We start from the raw sequence: 12,422 nt of genomic DNA on the forward strand, positions 1-12,422 counted from the left end.
AGGAAGGCGAGGGGCAGGCGAAGGACTGTTGTGGGAGTGATAGAAGAGGTCGGGCTGGAACTGAGTCAAATCGGAGGGAGGGTCTGGAACTCGGAGGGGGGGTCTGGCACTCGGAGGGAGGGAGGGGGTCTGGAACTCAGAGGAGAGGGTAGACCTGGAACTCAGAGGAGAGGGGAGGGGGCCTGGAACTCAGGGGAGAAGGGGGGAATGCACCACCTTGAAAAAAAAAATCTGCACTCCGTAGAGAACACCTGCAAACTTATGGACAAGTAGTGAGTTGCAGGAGAGTGGGAGAGGGGAGGGAGCACAGCCTGGAAATTGGCGAGGAGGAAAGGGGGCCATGGAACTCGGAGGGGGGGAGGAAAGGGGGCCGTGGGACTCGGAGGGGAGGGAGGGGGACATGGGACTCGGAGGGGACAGAGGGAGAGAGCGAGGGAGGGGGGATAACCTTGCTAGTTTCATTTCATACAGAAACGGGCCTTTTATTCTTCATTGATTTGTGTCTTCTTTCCAGTGGAGAGTTAAAGATAACTTATTATGATCAGACCATGAGACACGAGTTCATACAGGATTAGAAATAAAGAAGTTTGTTGGATCAGTAAATTGGTATGTTAATAAATCCAACTGATAGCCTTTGTTGTGGGAAGAATTTCCAAATGGAATAGAGAATTGCCAAGTTTTAAGGAAATCTTAGGAAACTTTTAGTATGTGGGTTTTCAAGTTTGTCTAAATGGGGATAATCCTGCTTATAATCGAACGAGAAAAACGCCCAAGTTCTGACCTAAATCGGGAGATGGACGTTTATCTCACAAAAACGAATAACGTGGTATAATCGAAAGCCAAACTTGGATGTTTTCAACTGCACTCCATCGCGGAAGCGTACAAAGTTGATGGGGGCATGTCGGAGGCGTGGTGAAGGCGGGACTGGGGCATGGTTATCACCCGAACAGAGATAGGCGTCTTTCGCCGATAATGGAAAAAAAGTATGCGTTTGTAGCTAGAATTTAGGGCACTTTTCCTGGACCCTTTTTTTTCACGAATAAGGCCCCAAAAAGTGCCCTAAATGACCAGATTACCACCAGAGGGAATCGAGGATGACCTCCCCTGACTCCCCCAGTGGTCACTAACCCCCTCCCACCACAAAACATGATGTTTCACAACTTTTTATTTTCACCCTCAAATGTCATACCCAGCTCCCTGGCAGCAGTATGCAGGTCCCTGGAGCAGATGTTAGGGGGTGCAGTGCACTTCAGGCAGGTGGACCCAGGCCCATCCCCCCCTACCTGTTACAATTGTGCTGCTTAATGCTTAGTCGTCCAATCCCCCCAAACCCACTGTACGCACATGTAGGTGCCCCCCTTCACCCCTTAGGGCTATAGTAATGGTGTAGACTTGTGGGCAGTGGGTTTTGAGGGGGATTTGGGGGGCTCAACACACAAGGGAAGGGTGCCCGGTTGGTGTCCTGGCATGTGAGGGGGACCAATGCACTATGAATCCTGGCCCCTCCCACGAACAAATGCCTTGGATTTATTCGTTTTTGAGCTGGGCGCTTTCATTTTCCATTATCGCTGAAGAACAAAACGCCCAGCTCACAAATTGTTGAATAAAACATGGACGTCTATTTTTTTCGAAAATACGGTTCGGTCTGCCCCTTCACGGACCTGTTCTCGGAAATAAACGCCCATGGAGATAGACGTTTTCATTCAATTATGCCCCTCAATGTCATCTATCAGTAATAGGTTATCTGATTTGACACGCATGAGAGATGAACTCAGTGAGTTCCTCTTCAACTGCTTCCAAATTACCTGGAGGACAGTAAAGCAATGATATTAAAATGATTTGCCAGTGAATCATCAGAGATATTATATGCAATAATTTCTAGACAGGGTGGCAGGAGTTCAGAATTGATGGTCACTTTGAAGAAAGACTTATATATTAAAGCAATGCCACCACCCCTTTTCTTTTCTCTTGTGAGATGGGCGATGTTGTAACCTGGAGGACATACTGCACTGAGGATAGGGTCATCCTTAGATCATAACCAACTTTCTGTTATTAGTGTAAAACTAGACTGTGACTCCTTAATCCAGTCTTTAATAGTTTCAGTTTTATTGATAACCAATCTGGCATTAATATAAGTTAGTGGGATGGGTAGACATGAAACAAAGGTGTCTTTCAGTGGAGTGATTGTGATTAACTGATGACTACATTGAAATGATGCTAATCTTGGTTTATTAGAATGATTCGATAATGGAGGGAAATTCAATCCAGAGCTAGCTTGGTGACCAGTTTTTGTAATTATTGAGCTAGTCTTTCCTTTAATTGTAAATCATTTTGAGAACTGTCTAGGTGTATATATCACTGGAATGTTATAAAAGTCTTCTGGTGCACTAGTTTGGATATTAATTAGCCAAATAAAAAGGTTTATATAACATAGCCAACAAACATTTTGATTCAGCAGGGCTAACCTTAGACCATTTGTGATAGGAATGGAATTGCGAGACTGAAAGATAATGAGAATGGTTATGTGGAAAATGAGGAGGATAAAGAGAATGTGCTAAACAATTACTTCTCTTGGTGTTCACGGAGGAAAATCCTGGTGAAGGACCGTGGTTGGCTGCTGAAGGAATATTTGGGATTGGAGTGGATACTGCGCCGTTTATGGAAGAAAGAGTTTATAAACAGCTGGAGAATCTGAAGGTGGACAAAGCTATGGGGCCGGATGGGATACATCCCAGGATACTGAGGGAGCTCAGGGAGGTCCTGGCGGGACCTCTTAAAATTTTATTTAATAGATCTTTAGAGACGGGGGAGGTTCCGTGAGATTGGAGACGAGCAGATGTGGTCCCTCTTCACTAAAGTGGAGACAGGGAAGAAGTGGGAAACTACAGACCGGTAAGTCTCACGTCAGTGGTAGGAAAAATAATGGAGTCACTGCTGAAAGAAAGGAAAGTTAACTTTCCAGAAGCCAACGGGTTACAGGATCCGAGGCAACATGGCTTTACCAAAAGAAAATCCTGCCAAACGAATCTTAATGACTTCTTTGACTGGGTGACCAAAGAACTGGATGAAGGACGTGTGCTAGATGTAATCTACTTGGATTTCAGCAAAGCCTTTGATACGGTCCCCCACAGAAGACTTGTGAATAAGCTGGAAGGGCTGAACTTAGGACCGAAAGTGGTGAACTGGATAGAAAACTGGTTGACCGACAGGTGGCAGAGGGTGGTGGTAAATGGAATTCGCTCGGAGGAAAGGATGGTGAGCAGTGGGGTTCCTCAGGGGTCGGTGCTGGGGCCCATTTTGTTTAATATATTTGTGGGGGATATTGCTGAAGGGTTGGAAGGAAAGGTTTGCCTTTTTGCAGATGATACAAAAATAGTCAACAGAGTGGATACCCTGGAGGGAGTAGAAACAATGAGAAGGGATCTCGGAAAGTTAAAAGAATGGTTGAGGGTCTGGCAGTTAAAATGTAATCTCCAACACAAAGGAACCCTAGTAGTGTTTAACTCTAATCTTTAATGAGTAATAATACATACACATACACTATCCACAACCTAATATGGTACATTAGGAACTCACTCATACAGGTCCTTCACACCGTCATCCACCTCGGTACCTATATTCATTGCATGTTATGCATATACTTCGGCATTTCAATAAGATATTATAGTGTTAATACAAACAGTTCAAGTTCATTGAGCATGCCACATTTTCAATAGTTTATAAAATGTTCTTTGGTTGTATCAGATTAATACCCAACAGTCCAAAGTATCGCCTACGAGCGACTTTTTCAAAATTGTTCTTCATAGAGTGGCAAACTTCCGTTATTGTACACTAACTTGAAACCTCCACTTGTAAGTGGAGGAGTGGTCTAGTGGTTAGGGTGGTGGACTTTGGTCCTGAGGAACTGAGTTTGATTCCCACTTCAGGCACAGGCAGCTCCTTGTGACTCTGGGCAAGTCACTCAACCCTCCATTGCCCCATGTAAGCCACATTGAGCCTGCCATGAGTGGGAAAGCGTGGGGTACAAATGTAACAAAAAAAAAAAAAAAGATAAACCTTGCAGTGTAGTCTTTCACATGCTAAATGTCATAATAGGCTCCCTCTTTCCATGCAAGAGTGGCTGGGAAAATTCAGCAACATGCTGAGTAATAACACTGTTTTTACTTTTACACTGGTGAAATCTTTATGGAATTACAATAGCTTTAAGAGATCATGCAGCAAGAACACAGCATATCCAGTTTTAGTTCACAGAGGAAACATGCTGCAGACTAACTTTTACAGACCTGATGGACAGAAATGGGGGACCTACTTACCCAGAATGGTTAGAGAACAAGGCAAGCCAATAGAAAGATCCGCATAAGACACAGGAAGCTGGAGATGTGCTCTGAAAGAGCCTATTAGAGGGAACTACAAGACTACAGGGACTTGTAGTCCTATTATACAACTCTAATACTGCCTCCATACAAATGGGGGCAGAGCACAGTCTATATGAAATAAATTTATTTCTCCTGGTCTGAGGCCTATGAGATACATCAGGAAATATGGAAAATTTTCAGACAGGAAAAGTACAATCAGACTACAAAATTTTAATAAAGCGTATCTATCTTAGAGAAAAACAAAAAACACCATTAAGGTGGACCTGGAGATCACTTGTTCTGTAGAACTTTCTAGAATCTCAGTCAGATTGAGACTATCAATGAAAACATCTTCAAGTGGACAAGTAGCTTCTGAGGATGGGTGAGCTTTAGGTATTGACAAAAAATAAATCTTTTGAAGAGGTGGTCGGGTTGAATCAGAGTAATTGAAGATCTCCTGTAGAAATCTATAGAAAACAACTTTTGGTGTTGATGTCAGTAATTTAGGAACATTCAAAACCCTTAAATTCAGATATCTAACATAGTTTTTAAAATGTTCTATCTTCCATTGGTAAATCATTCTATCTTGTGTTAAAGTAGTCTGAGACTGCTTTAATTGCTGTTATCTGAGTAGTAACTTAAGCTTACCATTTTGTATTTCCACTGAGGCCTCCAAATTGTAGCTTCTAGTATAGTAGAATTCACTACCAGTTACATAGCAGTGCATACCTGATATAGAGCTTCCAGGACTGTCCAGATAGAGTGAATTGGCACTTTTTCAGGTCTTTCCAACCACAAGAGGATAAAACTTGGGCTTCCTTCTATTGCATCCTCTGGATCCCTGGCCAGTTCCAGCTCAAGGCTAAGACATTCTTTCAGTGGGGTAGGGGGAAGAGTCATTCCTCCACTAGCAACATGGTACTTCACTTGTAACTCGGAAGCAGATTGTGGCTCTGATGCCGTCATGCCTCACTGAGCTGGGGATGCTTCAGGCCCTATTGAGCTGAGTTAAACGTCATTCTCCATGTTGAAACTCTTCCTCAAATTTGGGCTAGCAGAAATGCCTGACTGTATCAAGAAAGGTTGTGTAAAGGCCGTAAACCGGCTCTGGTGCAGATTAGACAAAGACTGCATGGGGGATGTAACTTTCACTTTACTCTTCTGCTTCAGCATAGCAAAGAAAGATCAAAATAAAACACCAGGGAGAGCTGAAACACAGTGTGCTCCTTCAGCAATACTAAAGAAAAAGAATTATTTTTCAGCTATAGTATTTAGAAAACCGACAGATCAAAACAACTTTTTACATTATTCCAGTTGTCACCCTGAGTCATTGAAGACATATTAAGCTATAAAAGTTGTTCATCAGTGGAGGAATATATAGATTAATATGCCTTCTACACTTCTAGAGTAGTGCAGAAGGCATATTTATAAAAACCCCTTTGGGGCACTTTTATTAAGCTGCACTAAGGAGCTAACATGGGGTTTACAGCACAGTAGACAGACAGTAGCATAGGTCCACTACTGCATTAAAAAAGCAGCCACTGCAGTAAAAATCACACATTACCTGCCTAATGTGGGAGTGAATGGGAGCTGGGTGTAAAATGGGCAAATGGAGGTAAGTGTTGCAGCACTATAGGCAGTTCATTAATGTAGCTGCTAAAAGGTGAAGTGCCTTCGTGGCACAATCCCCAGCATTTCAGGTCCCCTTCACATCATCAAGCCCCAAATCTCTTCTCTGACATCAGTCTCTTCCTCAATGTCAGTCAGCCCTCCCGATCCCTTCCCTGACATCAGCTAGCCCCCGTTCTCTTCTGTGACATCAGCCACTGCATATAACATGGAGGCTGTTCATTACCTGAATGCCCTGTGCACTATGATCAGGTTATTTTTTCAATCCTGATGTATCAGTTCTCTTTTTTTCCTGTATCCCACTTAGAACCTCAACTGAGGGAGGTGGTGGGTTATAAGTCCATTATAGCAAAACATAACATAGCATAGCATAAATGTAGGACAGATACAGGGCATACCCCCTGCCTTTACCACACAGGCTTTACACTTGTGCTTCTAAATATTTCCCTTAAACACATGCTAAGTGCAAAACTTACTACACCTTAGGAAAAGGGCCCCTGGGCTTTGTTACACACTAAGAATACTAGAGTACAGGAAGATCAACATATGACCTGTGATGAAATATTCTTTAGGTGTCATGTAGGTAGTAAAAATTTTAAAGAAATAGTGGAACATTTAATGATGCATCCAGCATTTGAATAGAAACAATTAAGGATTTTGTCCATCTGAACTACCTGAGAAGGATAAACATCTAGATAAATTTTTGTTTGAAAGACTATTATGGACAAGGACTTATGATGTGCAATAATAGATGACAGTGACTAACAGAAGTGTGTTTTCACATTTATATGTCATATTTTAATTCTGAGCATTCCGCATCTCATATTATATATTTTTCATTTTTTTTTATTATTTGTTATATACTCTGGAAATAGATTTTGTTTGATAGAGTGTATCCAGAGAGAATAATTAAAATTTGGTATATTGATTATATTCCCAGTTTTTATTGATTATTTGCGATCAGCCAGTTTAGTTCTTGTCATCTTCCTCTGTTTCTCACAAGACCAACCCACTAAATAAAACATCCAAAGTTCCCTTCTGCATCTTATTATCACAATTCCTACACACAGTCACTAAAACTAGTAAAGTTATTGTCAAAACCACCTGGTCTCTCCTTGTTCAATGAATTTTGAATTTTAACAATGGTCATTCCATGAAGAGTATCCCAATGCCTTCTTAAAAGCCCAGTGCAGCCCTTTGTGTACTTTGATTTATTTGGAAGAGCGGTATGATAAGTGCATCAATAAACATGAATGTATCATTGCTGCCAGGGCTGCAATAGCTGCTCTGTACAGGTCAACCCAGTGCCTTCTTTGAAGCCTAATGCAGTTACGCCCCATCTGTTAGGGTCACCCTAATGGTTTGTGATACCACTAGCGTCTTTTTAAATATGGCCGCCATATTTGTTTCACATAGATAGCAGTGAAAGTAGGGAGTAAGTCAGTAGCTAATGAGAATTTAAGAATTAAATTAAATTATTTATTTATTTATTTTATTTTATTTCAATTGTATCCCACATTATCCCACCTATTTGCAGGCTCAATGTGGCTTGCAGAGTTTTGTTAACATTGTCATTGCAAGGTGACATATACATTTAATGTTGTGTAGAGGTTAAATTAGGGTAGAAGAAGAAGGAGGGGAGTGATTTAGGTAGTTATAGTAGATGAGTTATCTTAATTGAGTGGATTGTCGGGTGGATTATCGTGGCTATTAGTTCTCATTGTATGCCTTACTGAAGAGATATGTCTTAAGAGATTTGTGGAAGATAGTTGTTTCGCTGATTGTTCTCAGGTCCGTAGGTAGTGCATTCCACACTTGTGTGCCAAGGTACAAGAATGTGGTCGCATGCATCTGCTTGTACTTTAGTCCTTTACAACTGGGGAAGTGCAGGTCAAGAAATTTGCGGGATGATCTAGTGGCATTTCTTGGAGGCAAGTCTACGAGGTTTAGAATGTAGATTGGGGCGTCTGTGTGAATGATTTTGGTGCTCATTTTCAAAGCACATTGACGTACAAAGTTACATGGGCTCTTATGCAACTTTGTAAGTCCATGTGCTTTGAAAATGAGCCTCTTTGTGTACTATCGTGCAGATCTTGAATGTAATGCATTCTCTAAGTGGGAGCCAGTGAAGTTTCTCTCTCAAGGGTTTTGCACTTTCATATTTGTGACGTCATCTGCATATATGTGGGGGTGGAGGTTTTGATTGGCTAGAAGTCTGGCTAAAGGTATCATCATCAGGTTAAGTAAGGTTGGTGAGAGGGGAGATCCTTGGGGAACTCCACATTCAGGTGTCCATAGGGGTGATCTATCCGCGTTCATTGTTACGTGGTATGATCTTGTGGTCAGGAATCCTTTGAACCATTTGAGAACTGTGCCTCCTATTCCGAAGTATTCTAGTATATGTAATAGTATTTCATGATTGACCATGTCAAAGGCACTGGACATGTCGAATTGTAGGAGGAGTATGTTATTGCCATTTGCAATTGTTTGTTTAAATGAGTTCATTTCGGATACTAAGACAGTTTCGGTGCTGTGATTTGATTGAAATCCTGATTGAGAGTCGTGCAAAATTGAGTGTTTGTTTAGGTATTCCGTGAGTTGTTTCATCACTATGCCTTCCATGAGTTTAGTCGTAAGTGGGATAGATGCTACTGGGCAGTAGTTGGTTAGGTCCATTGTGCTTTTTTTTAAGCATCTTTTGGTAATGGAGTAAGTAGGATGTTTCCCTTATCCGTGGGGAAGAGTCCATTCTGAAGTCTGTAGTTTACGTGGTTCGTAAGGTCTGTTTTGAAATGTTTGTGTGCGGATCTTATTAGATTATTAGGGCAGATGTCTACTTTGCATTGTTTTAGGAGTTGTTTAATATCCCAAGTATTCCTTGATACAGCAATGTGACAGTGGCCACTATCAGCTTTTTTGTAATACATTTTCACTTTTTTTAATAGAGTTTTAATTGTTTAGGCTTAAAAGGAAGGTTTTATATGCCAATGCCTGGAATTTTGATGCACATGTAAAGAAATAATGGTATTTGGCTGAAGATCTCTGAGGCTTTTCCTTCAAGTGATTATTATGGTATATTCATTTTTTGTTATATTATTAGCAGTGGAGTTGTTAAATATTATGTGGTCTTGGGTATTGCCCACAGACCTCAGAGTTTACAGACCTCAGAGTTTGGTTGTATGATTGCATTATAAAATCACCTCCACGCAGCACAAATAGCTGAAGCTGAAAGAGCAAAACAAAACAAAAATTAACCAGGCAACACCTTCAAATATATTATAGCAAATAAAATAAAACCTGTGGGCCATTAGGATCGCTGGATGACTTTCCCCTATTAGCTCATGAAAGTAAATATGTAAAGAGAAAGCATTTAACTGGTAAAAGAACAAGCATTTTATTTCAGTCAGTCAAAAGGCTGCCGTCTCCTTCAAGCACATTAGAATTAGAAGTGCTGAGACGCAGCCGGCCAAATCACAGAACTTAAATAAATGTATGACAAAATGTAGACACTTATGAAAAGACTGGCTGTTTCTCTAAAGCTCTCAAGTCATCCAGAGAATAGATTTTCACTAACAGCAGGAAGAGTAAACTGTCTTTGTCCTGAAGCAGTATATCTCTGTTTTCTGTGTGTTTCTTAACTGGTATAATAGGGGACGTCAGTGGGAAGTCGGGTTCTAGCAGAGTGATCTCTTGCTTTATCAACAAATGTTTGACTTTGCCTTGCCATTTTTTTCAGTCTGAATGTCTCAACATGTTATATTCTATATGGCAGCAGGAGGTTATTATCATATACCAGCTGTCATTGTATTGACTTTGCCTCTTCGTTACACAGGAAACTAGATCAGCTTTCAGTATTACTAAAGTTTCTAGTGTGTAGGCTGTTTGGTGAAATGTAAATATGCAGTTGTTTTCCAGATTTATGAAGGAGACAAAAAGCAGACCCAGCAACGAAGAGGTGTGACCTAACACAGCTGTATTGTCTTGTCCCATGAATATACTCTTTTCATCTTCACACGTCTTCGTGGCTGGTTCCACTTTCTTTTTCCTGGATATTATCTGCAGGGTTTTTTTTTTACCTTCTTTTTTGCATTCCAGATTATGACTTCTGAAATGCATTTTGTTAGCTTCCTAGCATAAATGTATATATTTTTCTTCTTACTCCATTAGAAACTCAGGAAAAAGGCAATGAAGTAGCCCTTTCACCTGGAAAGCAGCAAATGAAATCAGGTAATCTTTCCGAAACTGAGGCCCTGCTTTATCAGATATAGGTCAACAGTTGCCTTTGTATTTAAAAACATGAACAATTACCCTTCATGCGTTGCTAAATATAAAAATATGAGTCTCTTCTTGTGGTATCCAAAGGTGTTCTTTTATGAATTTTAACTTGACCCTATGGTTCGCCAAAGAAGTAACATTTAGGAAGTTCCATTTCATTCTATGTAGATGTGTGCGGTGGGGTGGGGGGAGGGAGAAAGGTAGTAGAGACAAGACTTCTTATGAAACTACAGTTTGCCCTGTCAGCTGTCTTACCTGTTTTTATTTTATATACTTTTATGGAGATGGAAAATGGAAGATTTCATTGATAATGGGTCAAGGAGGAGGATCTGGACAACGTAAGGACTCTAAAAGGATTTCTTCTAATTTAGTCATGGTGCTCTATGGAGTCAAAGGCAAGTCTGAGACAATTACAATAGCAAGCAGTGAAGAATACCAGACACAGCATGTGCTCATGTATGAGGTACAGTTACTTTGTGATATACTTTAAGCACCTATAGTCAAATATTTTATTAGTAAATAAATGCAATAGGCATAATCAAATAAGATCAGCATTAATCAAGATCTGTCTGTTCTATGTTTTCTCTCTACTTATATGCCGAATCAGAATCTGAATCCGAGTTCATTTCTTTTCTAATTTTGTCTTGCTAACTCTCCCATCATCTGTTAAACTCAAGTAGATCGAAGTACAACATATTTGGAGCCAGGCTAACTGCCTCCCATTTGCAATGTTTGTTTCTTTAAAGACCCAATTTGAAATCTTATCCAGACCATATGACAGTTTTCCATATCTCAAAGAGATACTGTGAATTCCCTATTAAAGAATGGTTATGGGTCCATTCAAAAATGTTAACATGAGGAAAAGTTTCAGTAAGATTTTCTTATCTACACTTTAAATCTGTACATCAGCATTGTCCTACATGACAATATTTTTGTAATCAATACATAACATAGGTTTGTGTTTTGTATTCATGGATTGTTCTGTGTTTGTTGTTTTACAATACTATTGCCAATCAATTCATATATTGAATGTAATCAATTTGCATTCAGAGATTTAATGTGCAAAATTACACAAACAGCAAAAGAAAAAAGCACAGCAGGGCCTTCAAGATTGGAACAATCGAGAGTCTTTTATTTATAATGCCCCAACACGAGCCGTGTTTCAGCGTACCAACACCTGCCTCAGAGGTCCAATAATTCAGATGCGCTCAAAAATAAGGACAAAAAGGATGAAAAAACTTCCTTAATCAATTCAGTCTCAACTAGATGGTTAAAGAATGCTGTAGTGTATCTATAATATGAAACTGTTTCCTGCAACAATGGCAAGTTCAACATGAAAAGAAAAGTAAATAATAAAACATCCAAAAAAATTGCATTATATACCATTAATCAAAAATGTAATAAATGGTGTAGAATAAAGTAAAATGGATTTTTAGTCAACAAAAACATTTACAGCCATTGTTATATCTAAGCCCTGCCTCCCCTCTGGACACTGGTGTGCTGAAGGGGATCTACTTAATACCAGGACTCATTCCTGTGGTTCTTCAATGTAATCTAGCAGGGAAGGCTTAGAAAATGTTTATTCCAGTGCCTAAGGCACTACATTTGAATTGTAATATTTCAAAAAATAACCTGGTCAATATTCAAAGTAATTTAAGCAAGCAGGAAAGTCGCCTGCCTAACCGCTGATATTTATTGACACTTAACCGAAGAGTGCCGCTGAAAATCAGCACTTACTGCCCCTGCACTGTCTGGTTAATGCTGGAGTGATCCGTGGGCACAGCTTAGGTGGAGAACGGTACTTGACTGGTTACCAGCGATAGACTGAAAACCAGTTAAGTAAGTGGCTAAAGTTAGGACAGCAAAAAGGCTATCCTAACTTTAGCTGCTGAGCTAACCAGACATCGGTCTGAATATTGACTGGTGCCCAGTTAACTTCTGGGTAGTGGCATCAGGGTTTGTGATGCCCATCCCTCTACCTAATCTGGATCCCTTCTCTCCCACCAAATAAGTCCCCCATTCCACGTTGGTATCCTACAGCCTTCCTTGGATACCCCTGGTGATCTAGGGAGTCCTATGCAAAGGAGCAATGCCCACTCTCCTGCCTGTCTTGGCTGCACCCTTAAAATGGCCACTGTGATCTCTAGCGGCAGTCTCACGGTA

The 12,422-nt window shown here is 40.5% G+C and overlaps 1 protein-coding gene across 1 annotated transcript in view; it reads left to right on the top strand.

The window, feature by feature from the left end:
• The window catches only part of LOC115477536 (lipoxygenase homology domain-containing protein 1-like), a 428,353-nt gene that overhangs the window by 357,453 nt on the left and 58,478 nt on the right, over positions 1–12,422 (top strand). Inside the window, exons 36-37 of the mRNA XM_030214471.1 lie at positions 10,152–10,211; positions 10,544–10,722. Of these exons, the coding sequence (XP_030070331.1) occupies positions 10,152–10,211; positions 10,544–10,722 (239 nt within the window). The remainder of the gene's footprint in view (positions 1–10,151; positions 10,212–10,543; positions 10,723–12,422) is intronic.

This window comes from Microcaecilia unicolor, chromosome 1 (genome assembly GCF_901765095.1).
Source record: "Microcaecilia unicolor chromosome 1, aMicUni1.1, whole genome shotgun sequence".
In the NCBI taxonomy this organism is placed as follows: Eukaryota; Metazoa; Chordata; class Amphibia; order Gymnophiona; family Siphonopidae; genus Microcaecilia; species Microcaecilia unicolor.